Below are 13,338 nucleotides of genomic sequence, written 5' to 3' on the forward strand. Positions count from 1 at the left end.
TTAGGCAAATCACTTAACCTCAACTGACTTAATTTCTTCATTTGTGAAGTGAGGATGCTGTTTCCTCTCTCGCCCCACTCACTTCCCTCCAAAGACAGGAATGACAAATGGCTAGTTTGGAGACTGCATGTGAATACACAATGAGTGAGAGGAAGGATAATGTAGTAGTTAGGACTTGGGAAAACTTGGTTCCAGTCCATGCTCCACCACAGTCTTCCTGTGTGACCTTGGGCAAGTCACTTAGCCTCTCAGGGTATGTCCACGCTGCAATTAAAAACCCTCTGCTGGCCTGTGCCAGCTGACCTCAGGATCGCAGGCTCAGGCTGTTTAACTGCAGTGTAGATGTCCAGGCTCAGGCTAGAATCTGGGCTCTAGGGCCCTGCGAGGTGGGAGGGTCTCGCAGCCTCTACACCACAATTAAACAGCCTGTTAGCCTGAGCCTCTTAGCCTGAGTCAGCTGGCATGGGCCAGCAGCAGATGTGTAATTGCAGTGTAGACATACCCTCAGGGTTCATCTTCACAGCCAAAAAACCCCCACAGCAGCGAGTCCCATAGCCTGGGTCTACAGACTCGGGCTCACGGGGATCATGCTACAGCGCTAAAAATACACTTGTGGACATTCTGGCTCAGGCTGGATCTCTGGGCTCTGAAGCCTGGGGAGAGGGGTGGGTTTCAAACCGTGAAGCAGAACATCTAATAGCTATTTTTAGCACCATAGTGCAAGCCTCGGAGGCCCGACTCTGTAGACCTGGGCTCGGAGACTCACTGCCGTGGGGGTTTTTCGCTGTGGAGGTGTACCCTCTGTGCCTTGGTACCCCACCTATAAAATGGAGATGGTAGCCCTGCTCTGCCTTCTGGGTGCTGTGCGGACCAACATATTAAAAGACCGTGAAGCGCTCACATATTATGGCCTTTGGAGCCTGTTGTGATAACTGGGCCTAAAAATTGACCCTAATTGTGAGTTCAACCGTAAAATGTATGTGAAAGTCAATAAGATGTCACAACGACCTCTAACGAGAGATGTTGATGGGAAAAGGCATGAATGGGAGACAGAAGAACTGCACTAGTCCAAACAAAAAGACCACAAGGGCTGTGTTAAGATCATGCCTGGTGAACAAGGGAAGTGAAAGACTGGAAATCAGTGAACCAAAATTGGTATTTTGGAAACGAGGCCTAACTGGTGGACAAAGTGATGAGGGGTATGGGCTATTTCACCCACCACTCCTTTTGGGGTCCTTGAAGGAGGAGTCTTTGGGAGAAAAACTGACTACTGGAGGGAGCTTCACTATTACGGCTGCTACCCCCACTGTCTCCTAGGACCCCGGACCTTCCTTGTCCTAATCCTGAGAGATGCTCTGACCAGACCAGGCCAGAGAGAAAAACCGAGGTGACACCACCACCTTTCCTGGCTATAGCTGAATCCCAAACGCCACCTGGGATGAAACGGGATCGGACTTTAACAGCAACAACAGCAGCAACAGCTCCAGCTCCACTCAACTAACTTCTCTTTTTCCTCCATCGGACAGTTATTACCATCTTTGATCCCATCTAAGAGACTGTCAGACAAGGGTTTTTTTTCTTTTTAAAACTCTCCCCAGCTAAAGGCAAAAGGAACAAGGGATGTTATTAAAATGAAAGCCTTAGTGAACACTTTACATTTTAAAAGCTTGAACTCTTTTTCTGTCTTTTCGGTATCTTTAATAAGAGGTTAAAAGGATTTGTTTGCCATGGTCCTAAGGAGGCTGAAGTCTCTGTATAGCAAACCCTGAACTTTGTTTAAGGCCATTTAATGTTGGACAGTGATTAGGTTCCGTTAACACCGTAGGACCACTTATTCCATCTACATTAATACAACGGGCTGGTGTAAGTACCCTAGACAGAACGATGAGCTATGGGGTAAAGGTTTTACTCCGGGCTTCTCCACTCATGAGCAATACAGCCATTCCACACCCACGCCAATGGAATCCATATAGCACACAGCACCATGCGTTCTGTTCATGCCACAATATCTGACTTAAGAACTATTTCTACAGTGATTTCAAGAATTTGAACACTTCTTTTTAACTGATATTGTTTGTAGCCCTCCAAAGATCAGCTCCCTAGTTTCAGAAGTCCAGCTGTACAGCCCACGAGGGGAGAGAAAAAACTTTCAATAAAACAGTTTAGAAACCTCTACAACATGATCTAAAATAGCATTATTTGCACATGACAATGCTGTGATTTTAAGGTGCGATATCCTGCTATCCTGATATCATAAAATGAAGTATATCATGTTGGACAGTGAGATTATTCACAATTCCCCTTCTTTTTTTGCTCTGATGCTTCATGGGATATTGGATCTTAAACTAGCAGCTAGTCCAGGAATGAGTTTTGTCCGTCCGGCACCCTTAAACGGCACATATTTGGGAGGGAGGCTGAGAAAGAAATGTTCTGTGGGAGGCAGATGGCAGCGATCTGAGAACGGCTCAGAGGTTTAGAACTTTAGAATGTGTCTTTCGGGAAATGAAGTAAGGGGCAGAGTGCAGGTGGGATTAAAGGAGCAAGATAAATGCAGTTAGTCACCTGGCTATCACCACTACCTACTGTCTGTGGTATAAATATTGTAATTAACTGGTGTGTGTGCACAATTACACATGTGTTTGCAAACCACTGCCCTCTGCTGAATAGAATCAGAACTACATACCCATGCACCAAAGGACTTATATTGATATCAGCTAACAGGGATTCTCCTTCAGTTTAAATATTATGGGCATGCGTCTTCAAAGCAGGAGGATCTGAGTTCTGTCCCTACCCTCACCACAAAGTCCTGAGCAGCCCAAGCATGCAGCATGGCAATAACTGTGAAGTACCTTGGTGCCCATGGATTTGTACCCTCCCAAGCTACTGTCTCTCTGGAAAATGCCAGCGTTCGAAGGGTTAATTTCAGCTATGGAGAAAGCCACTCCATTTTTTCATGGTGCTGCTGAAAACCCCACCTGCCCAGTCGCCCTCTTGGGAGGTGCAGGTGCCGTACCTGCTGGAGATGGTGCTTATAGGGCTGGGCATGCGGAGTGGATGCCCGCGCTGAGTATTCTAACTGCCTGAAATGCACAGGAAAGGATTAACCCGCGACCGTAACTTACTTGGATCCATCTCCACCAGCACCTTCCATTCCTCCATCTTGTGGAGGTCGATGCTATAGAGGTCGTTGAGGGTGAACTGGCGGTCCCCCACCTCGAACATTCCCCCGTAGACGTAGAGAACCCCGTGCTTCACTGCCAGCATAGCGTTTGAACGTGGGCATGGCTCCACCTGCTGGCCGGAGGCTTCATCACCGGCCTCCTCTTCGTCTTCCGATTCGGACCTCTCCAGCTCCACTTCAGGGGCAGAGACCACCTGCTTGATCGTCATGACGGTCCCATCCTCTGCCACCACTTCTTTGACGATCTCCACGGGGCCCTGAGGGTACTGGCCCTCTGCCTCTCCATCCCCAGCACCCTCTGCCTCAGCCTTTTTGCCTCGCCTACGTTTCTTCTTTTCAGATTTAGGTCCCTATTGATAGGAAGCACATTAGAAAAGCAGTCAGAGAATACTGTACACAACTGTGAATCTGAACAACACTGATGTACAGCATGGCTAACATGCCATACAGTGGTGAACACAATGCACTTAAATGCAATTTGGGGATTCAGTTAAGGTTTGTTGGTGCCATAATTCTCAGAAGATGGGCACATGCTTCAACCAAACAGTGACTGCTCTACTAGCTGTGACATGACCAACAGGAAAATCTGTGGTGTGCAATTGTTGCTTCTATTAATACAGAAGTGTATGCTGGGGCAGGAAAAACACAGCACACTCACTCACACATACACACAGAGACCTCACTAGTTTGTGGTTGGCGCAAAATGGCATTGACCCACCACTGTGAGAAATCAAAACACAGTTACTGAGTGCTAAATTACAGCACATTAGTGGGAAGAACTCCAGGTCTTTCAGAGTGCTGTACCAAAGGGCTGGAAAACAGTTTGCCAGGAAATCAGAAGCAAACTTTCTCATGAAGCTTTGCCTGTTGTTAAGTGACTGATTTTCCCTCTTTCAGAACAGACTAAGAAGCACTGGGGTCAGGGCAAGGAAGTTGAGTCAGGTCATCTGGACCTCGTTTACTCCTTGAAAACGGTTGGAGTAATGCCAAAAATCTGGGGCGACAACTCTGAAGGTTTAACATTCAATCTCCCCCTTCATCAGCCAGCTAAACACTATGTTTTCACTGCAAAAAGAGGCATGTTTTTATATCATGTTAGTTATCTCACTGTGAAATCCACCATTGTGGTTTTTACCTCAATGTAACTAGTCCAGCTCAACCGTATCTCTCTATATCCTGGAGTTCACCTTGACTAGCTACATTGAGATAAAAGCTACAGTTCTTTGTTTCCACAAGGATTCTATAATGAGATAGCTCCCTCAGTGTAACAAATATGCAAAGAAGTTGTGATGTGTAGCTATACTCTGAACAGAATTAGATTTAAAACCATAACGAAGTCATAAATCAGAGAAGCTTCAGATTCCATGGCCTAAGATAAAAAGGGAGGATTATTGTATATATTTTTCCAATACCTTTAGCTGTCCAGGAAACCAGCGGTTCTTTCCCATATCATAAAAATAAATATCACTGAAGAAGTCTCCTTCAATGCACTCTTCCTCTTCTTCATCATGCACACCTCCGAAGAGAAGGGACCGGTTATTGGGGCCTATTGCCACAGAGAAGCCAGACCTGGGAGTGGGTTTCACACCTGATGGGCTAAGCCGATTCCATACCCACTTGTCTGGTAATGGAAAAAGAGAAGGAAACAAAGAAAGTCAATTCACACAGTGGGTGGCTGAAAATTCCAGCTGCTTCAAAACGTCAAAGGCCCTTCAATTCTATAGCAATATCAGCAAGTGTCTCATTGACCTATTTTGGTTTCCTTAGATATTTCACAGTGTCTTCAACAATTTCTTTAAATAATGTTAATCATAACGATTTGCATTTGCCAGTTTAATCACCCAGCTAATCCATATGTTCCATTTTCCATTCTTTACCCTTAGAAAGCTATTGTGTATGCAAATAAAAATTGTACATCTGCTCTTTAATACAGAAAGCCATCTTTGAGATATGCTTTTCAGAGCGGGGCGGGAGGAAGACGGAAATCATGAAAAGCACGTGTGTGTTTAACGAAGGGAGGAGCTCATATTTCTGTTCATAGCACAGGTAATACATTGGCAAAGTCGGACTTAATTCCTCTGTTTATTTGCAGGCCTAGAATGCCATAAGCGGCCACAATGCAAACTTTACCCCACAGAGTGCATAGCAAGTAAGGGATTAGCCATGGAATACAAAAAAAGCTGTCTCTAGGGATGATTGGGAAGCATGCCTCATTCTGGTACCTTTCCCGGGTCTCTTCTACCAGCAGACAGGGCCTATGTTGCCAGAGTCTATGTTGCCTTTTAAGTGCTTTAGTCCTCCAGGAAAGAATACCAGGCTCACTCAACAGAGACTTCAGGTCACACTTAAAAGCAGTACCCCAGGGTGGAAAATAGCCTGCATTCCAAGTCCTCCCGCTCCAAACCTTTCTAACCCAAATTTTTAGCAGCTCCATTCCAGCTCTGAAATGCAAGACGCAAATGCCATAGCCTATATAGGATTGAGTGGGCATTGGTAGCCATGCAAAACAGAATACAGCCGTGGGTCACTGAAGAGTAACATGCCTAATCTGTGTGTTTGAGGAGAGAACAGGGTTCATACTGGGACCGGCCAGCTGACAATTGCTGAAAGATGCGCAGAGGAAGAATTAAGCCTTGACTTGTCAAACTGACAACGCTATCCAGCTTACTCATTTGGTTATAAACACAGTGGCTAGTGGATATTAAACAGGAAAGATCATAGTAGGTAGAGATGGGAAACACCTACTAGATACATGAGTCATTCACCCTGTATGCACAGGGCACAGATCCTGTATCCACAAGAAAGCAAGCGAGGGCCAGGTTTTCAGAGCTGTACATATACTGTTCTGGGGAACGGACATTCCAAAATTTTGTTTTCAGAAAAAAAATCCCAACAACATTTTGGTTTGACCTGAATGAAACTTTTCAGAGGCTCAGAGCTGCCCCGAACCCCAGCAGCCTGTGAGGTGGGCAGCCTGGGAGCACATGCATGCCAGTTCTAACTCGAACACAGCCCTTCCCTTCCCCTCAACTAGTCTAGGCCTAAGCCTCCCTGTGGGCAGAGAATGACAACTGGGAAAAACTGCACAGGGGTTTTATTGCGTGCACAAATGAAAACTCAGAAGAGCAATCACCAAACCCAACACCATGAGGACAAGAGCTAGCTTACACTTTGGTCTCCAGGACTTGAAAGTGTGGCCTAACCAGAGGCAGGCTTGAACCATAGCAATGGACCTCCCTACCCCATTGTGATGGAGGCTGGATCCAGAGCCAGATCTGAAGGCAAACATTGCTACCTGGAGCTGAGTCAGAACCAAATCTGTATGTCACAGAACACTGGAGAACTTTGGATTCAGTCCTAAACTCAGATCTGAGCCAGATCTCAAACTCAGCCCTAGTCCTAACCCAAACCCACTGGGCCGGCTATCTCACACTCCCTACATACACTTCACAGCTAGTACTAATCACAGCTCCAAAACCTATATTAGTATTTGGCTTGTGCGCAGAGGCACCGCAGCAAGGAGTAGCAATGACACACCCTACTGCATTTCCCTTCCTCAGCTGAACTGGAAACCAGCAGCCCTAGCATCATTCGATCCTTTCTCTGCTCCAATCCCAGCTTTGCTATTTCACTGACTAAGTTACTCTGTTTCTGTCCTGTACGTCAACAATGTGCTTTAAAGGAGTAAATCCTGTACTGCTCCTACGGTCCTGCAAGTCTGTGAACATTAGTGACCCAGTCTGGTTCCACTGCTTGGAGATGGGCAGCACTGGAGGAACCTGCACAAAGATCACACGTCCTCTCTGTGCCAGAGATCCCATCCCTGCGCCAGAGATCCCATCCCTGCAAGGATTGCCATGCCACTGGCATGTGGGGTAACAGGCATAGGGGAGGGCAAGCCTGCCATAGGATCAATCCCTTACAGAGAAGGGGCACAGCAGTTTTGGAATCTACTGCGGCTTTGGGGCCACAGGAACAGAGGCACCCATGGCTATTCAGCATAAGAATTCCTTTTCCATTGTCCTCTACAAAGCTGCCTGCATGCATGGGTGGGGGAAAGGTTTGTCCCTAAAAGCCCCACGTATCACCCAAGGAAGGGGAGTAATTCATCTCATCCTCCCATTCAACTTGTATTTTCCATTTTTAAGCAAGAATCCTGATACAAATCCTCTAGCTGCTCCTGGAAAGAAGAGAAATTCAAATCAACTTGTCCTGGGGAAGCGGTCCATCTGGTCCGCTTAGCATCAAGGCAGATCTAGCGACGTGGTGGTTTTCATAATTGGTGAAATTTCATTCTGGGTATTTTTCTTTTTTTTCTTTAAATTATCATGCAGAAGGAAAGAGGATTGGCATATTAAAGTGTCTCAGCATCAACCACAACCCGGCCCTGTTCCCTCTTACAGTCACTGTGTGGCAATCCACCTTCCTCCTTGCCCACGCCTTCAGCCTTCAGCAGGAACATGTCAGTGTGCAGGGTGCCTTTGTCAACATCTTTCTTAATTCTCTGCAAAGAGGAGAAGGATAAAAAACAAAATGAAACACATTGCAATGGCCCAGCAAACCTGATTCTCTGTGGCCTTGCATCTGGCAGTCATCTGCCCAGACCTGTAGCACTTTACACCCAGTTTTCACAGCTGTCACTGACAACACAAGGGCCAAGACAGTAGCCAATCAGGCCCAGTATCCGTGCATCCCAGCCTTTAACTAACTTGCTCAATGACTTCAATGACTTCCTTCCCAGGGAGGCACTTGTCATGCAAGACAGAGACAACAAGAAGGAAGTAGCTTTAAGTGGTAGTGACAAATTTTATAAAGAGAGAAGGAAGGGCATTACTGTGGCATCAAGAAACCCAAGATCTATTCCCTAATATTCCACAGACTTCCTGAGAGACTCTCAGGCAAGTTACAAGCTCCGTGCCTCAGTTTCCCCATATGTGAAATTGGGACAATGACACCTATTGCACAGGGGTGTCATGACCCTAAATTCACCAGCGTTTGTAAGGTGCTTTCGGATTCTGAGTCAGAAGACACAGCAGAAGCTGAAAGTATTATCACTGTATGGTTCAAGTTCCCCTGAACTTCCATTATTGCTCTCCCGGGTCATGCTTAATTACAGCTGCCACATGATCACTCAGATCCCCTACATGGCCACGGCCAGTTATAACAGGACCTGATGTGAGGACAGCCTTCTGCGTGCTGCACCTTGACTACGTTTGTCACTGTAAGCGTTCAGAGGTCCTGGGAGCCTTTGGCTTTCTCTGTTAAACAGAATAAAACAAGGGGCCCAATCCCGGTCTCACTGAAGACAGCAGCAAAACTCCCACCAACTACAGTGCGAGCAGGACCAGGCCTCAGCAGATGTAATTAGATGCAAGGTTTTAAATGCCATTCTACTCCCCCACTTTTGTTTCTTATCCTATGAATTCCTGTACTTCAGTGCTCATAGCACCACGTGTTATTTGAAGGTAGCAGTATGCAATGCCACCGTGGGAGGTCTCTTAATAATGTCATTAGCCACCCATCCCTCAGTTTGAGCTCCCACTTCTCGTCCCCCCAGCAGTGGTGGCATTCAACATTCTGCACGCAGCAGATTAATTCTGCAAACTGAGTCCATGGAGCGCAATGGGAAGTGGGCCCAGGCCAGGATGGTCTGGTCTAAAATTCAGGAGTGTTCAGATATAGGATGTTGACTCCGGCCCGTCTCAGAGAACACAACACAACTCCATCTCATACAGCATCTTGCATACAAAACATACTCAGATTCATAGAATCCCAAAGACAGGAGGGACCATTGTGATCATAGTCTGACTTTGTGTAGAACATGGGAAAGAGAACTTCCCCCAAATAACTCTTACAGCAGATCTTTTAGAAAAACATCCAATCTTGATTTTAAAATTGTCAGCGATGGAAAATCCACCACGACCCTTGGTAAATTGTTCTAATGGTCAATTACCCTCACTGTAAAAAGTACATCTTATTTCCAGTCTGAATTTGTCCAGCTTCAATTTCCAGCCATTGGATTGTGCTACCCCTTTCTACTGAAAAGCCCAGTATCAAATATTTGTTCCTCACACAGGTACGTACGTGAGTTCAATGAGACAGTTACAACAACAACAATATATTCATAATAGTATATTATAGTATGATTATTGTTATAGGGTCAAATGTTAAACTAATGGGAGAGAGGAAAGAGAAAGGAAGAGACAGAGGAAAGGGAGGCAGGACATGTTTCCAGATGAGGTTTGAAATGGGAGATGGAGTGCACAGGGAGGCTGCAAGGATGGTGTGGAGAGATTCAGGGCAGCTGGTGGGAGAAGTGGGATGAGCTCTGGCAGGTTGTTTGAAGGAAGATGGAGGATGGTTTTTAAAAACCAGAATGCCAAATTCTGCCCTCAGGTCTATCCACACCAGCTCCCGCTGAATTCAGTGGGAGCCTCACACGTACCCGTAGGCGGAATTTGACTCTAAGGGGCCGATGCGAATGCCACTGAAACGAATGAAAGTCTTTCCATTGACATCAATCAGCTCTAGACCAAGAGGACAGCTTGAACTGCGGTATCTTAGCTCAATGCATCCCTGTTCTTCCCCTGAAGTATTAGAGAAAAACATTTTGCATGTGGGTGAGAGAATCATTGTTTTAGCTCCTGTCCTCAGAATTCTCACCGCTGTTGGGATACTGGGATTTTGCCACCTCTCCCTCTACCGCAAGAGACTCCCAAGAGCACTTTTGTTGGAAATGGCATCCCATCCCACCCCACCAAAGAGGCCCAGAGGAGTCCCTGGGATGCAGAAGAGTGCTAACAGCCTTTGATCATGATTCGGCTCCCACTGACTCCAGTGGAAACAGTGCTGGTGCCTTGATTTCTAAACAGGGTCTGTATTTTTTTAAACTATGGGTGAGTATTAGTGTCCCCAAGGGTGAAAGGAAAGACAGCAATACGCACTGCAATCCGGCTTTGTTACACACACATTACAGTCTCACAGCAGTGGCCAGCTGAACCTCCGCCCAAAGGCCAGAGGAGGCACTCCCTCCAACAGCGAGGAGTAGATCAGTCTCCAGCCCCAACTTGGCCCCTGGCCTCTTCAGAGCAGGCAATGTCAATTTACACATGGGCTGGGATTTTCAAAGCACTCGGCACAGGCTGAACTCTGTGGTGAGAGTTTTACCACGGATGTCAATGGGAGCAGAATTAGTGATCTGAAAAATCCCACCCAGGGTGGTTATGGGGCATAAGCTCCTGTCTGCAAACTCATGCAGATCCTCAAGACAGATTTGAGCCTTGATTCCAGGTGCTGAACAGCAAGTATTTTGTCTGCTACTACATCCCCTGCGCCTGAATAACTGCGTGAGAATAAAGAAATTGGTCGCTCCCAGGTGTTTCAGAATTCCTGTCCAAGAAATGCACTATGCTCTGGATTCAGAAGGCCTTAGTGTCCCCTACCTTGAATTTCAGCACAACAGTAGAAGTCTCCCAAGAAATACAGGTGTACACTTGGCATCCGAACCTCTTCTTGGCTATCACATGCCCTGGTGCTCAGACAGCACACCAGAAATTGTATCATTTGCCAGAAGTGCCACATTTTGTTGGTGCACTGAATGGAAACACTGCCCTGGAAGTATTCTCCTCCTTCAGGGTGGTGCCCTGTTGGCTGCAGTGCTCTATATACAACAAGCATCCAGCCCCAAACACAGTAGCCATTAATCCTGCTGCAGAACTTGAGCTGAGCCAGGTAGGAGCTTTGGGATGCTGAGAGCAGAAACTCTGTAAGAACAAACATCGATGACATTTGTATCTTGGGAGAAAGAGGGAAACAGCACGAGCTCTTTATGTCCACATCGGCTCTTATTAAGACAGAAAAAAGAAAACAAAACAAAAACAAGCAACATAGCACATTTCTGACTTGGTGTATATTTCTTGGGTGCAATTAGAGGAGCTCTGTGCTGCAGGTATCAGCATGCAGAAAGCTGGGAGCATCCTGCTTTGGACAGTCTAGTAACCATCTCCCTGGGAGGAGCTTCCAGTGGAAAAACAAACCCAAAAAAGCAAGAGAGAGAAAATGTTCCCTTCAAGGAAACACCCTGCAAATACCAATTCAATTAACACTGTATGTGTCCACATCAGCATCTAATTACAATAAAGCATTCATGTTGTTGTTTTCCCTACAATCCAAGCTATATTCTGGCTGTTTTTTTCACATAGGAGCACAAGAGCGTGTGCGCGCATGTGTAGGGGGCACATAACGATGAGGGGTGTAGATCTGCTAACAGCACAGCTGTTAAGCACAACAATCTGAACAGTGCCGGGGGGGGAGGGAAATTACGTGTTCCGAGTGCTGTCTGCTCCAATATCATAAGGGCCATGAGGAAGAATTGCATTATTTCTCATCTGAAAACCATGTGGCTCCCTGTAGTAAACATACTGTGTATGAAACGTGATAATGCTTCATGGACTGAAAAAAATCGATGAGGTGGAGTGGGAGTTACAATTCCTTGTTTTCAAAGAGATGCCTCTCTCTCACACACACACTTTCAAATCGCTGTTTAAATGCACAGAGACCAAGCAAGATTCCAAAGCACTATCATTCAAGAGAAACATACAGTTACCCTCTGACCTGGCAATATTAAGCACCTTCCTTATCACACAGAGGTCCACATTTTTAAAGGGGCTTCCACACTCACTCTAATTTCCCACCCACACCATTAGATAATGTTGGCATCCAATTCCTTGTTTTGCAAGCACAACTCAGAGTGTTAGATCTCTACCTTATATTGTTTGCATCTACAATTCATAAATATGAGTCCTTTCCAAATTCTAAGTTCTTTGCAAGCTTTCACTAATGAATACTCACCTCAGCCCTAATGTAAGAGTTTCATCTCCCTTTGACAGAAGGGGAAACTGAGGCACAGAGTGATTAAGTTGCTTGGTCACAGTGTTTACAGCCGGGATAAGAATTCAGGGCACTCTACAGTGAACTCACTGAAACTCAACTCTGTCTTAATTGATTTCAAGGGGAAAATCAAAGACTATTGTTGAAAGTTCAACCCACAGGAGTCTTGGCCAGGATGTGGGACAGAACCTTTTGATATTCACGAGACTCAGCAACTGATGACAATCACATTTCATCCCTGTAAGCATTTCAGCAAGTGAGAGCCTAACCAAATCTGCTTTTTAAAAAGAGGCATTAGAAAGCTACCCCTTAAAATGCCCTATGGCACACTTTGGTGCATTCAAAAGATCTCCCCCACAAGGTGCCCTAATGCGGTTTCTAGCCAATTTTCACAGGCGAGGTGTAGCAATATAGCTTCCTGACGTCCCCCTAGCTGCATTCAGAGTTCTAGTCAGGCACACTCTGCTAAGGTTGCCTAGCAATAGCACACTCTCATTACTTTAAACAGCCCCAGATGCGGGAGCTGCAGAGCTCTCGTTCTCTGACACACAAAAAAAAGAAAGCCCCAAAAATGGGAATGTCTTAAAACTAATATCAGTGGGTGAAGAATGAATATAAATTATCCAACGGGATTTTTTTTATATAACCAGAAATAGCTGATAAGATCCCTTTAAATTACTTTTCGAGGCATGAGGATGACAGCAGCCAAAGAAGTAGCCCCTGCTATTTTCAGCCTGCATGAAAATGAAAGAGAACATTTGCTAGAATACACCTGAATAGAGGAACACCATGAAGATCTATAGTACATATGCAAGATCATAGGTATATTGTTATCAATAACACTGGGAACATCGTGGATTAGTAAGGCTCAAAGAATTTTGAGATTCATATTTACTTTTCACTTTTTACCTGCTGGCCATTTGCAATCTGCACTTCGCTCATCTTGGAGCAGGAGTGAAGGAGCCAAAGGGTTGGAGCAGCGGGCTGAGAGTCAAGAGCCTTGGGTTCGAGTCCTGGCTCTGCCACTGACCTCCTACGTGGCCTCGGACAAGTCACTTCACCCTCTTTATCTCAGTGTCCCCATAATACTTACTGGTTAGCTACCTGACAGACTGGTCGTGTGGATCAACAGGTGCATTTCAGATGCTGTGCATCATATACACACCACAGCAAACAACATTTAAGCTGCAGCTAGAATCAAAACAGCAACAGGATTCATCATCAAGGCTAAAGCTATGTGGTCAGCTCCCTGCACTGTAGGGGCAGCT

General features: G+C 45.8%; 1 protein-coding gene across 4 annotated transcripts in view; it reads right to left on the minus strand.

Moving 5' to 3' along the window:
- Window positions 1-13,338, minus strand: part of KLHDC4 (kelch domain containing 4) — a 44,127-nt gene that overhangs the window by 4,308 nt on the left and 26,481 nt on the right. For all 4 annotated transcript variants that reach the window (XM_074968872.1, XM_074968874.1, XM_074968875.1 and 1 more), the window contains 3 exons: window positions 7,583-7,685; window positions 4,594-4,802; window positions 3,123-3,531 (listed from right to left, as the gene is read on the minus strand). In XM_074968872.1, the coding sequence (XP_074824973.1) occupies window positions 3,123-3,531; window positions 4,594-4,802; window positions 7,583-7,685 (721 nt within the window). The remainder of the gene's footprint in view (window positions 1-3,122; window positions 3,532-4,593; window positions 4,803-7,582; window positions 7,686-13,338) is intronic.

The sequence above is a fragment of the Natator depressus genome, chromosome 12 (assembly GCF_965152275.1).
Source record: "Natator depressus isolate rNatDep1 chromosome 12, rNatDep2.hap1, whole genome shotgun sequence".
Taxonomy (NCBI): domain Eukaryota; kingdom Metazoa; phylum Chordata; order Testudines; family Cheloniidae; genus Natator; species Natator depressus.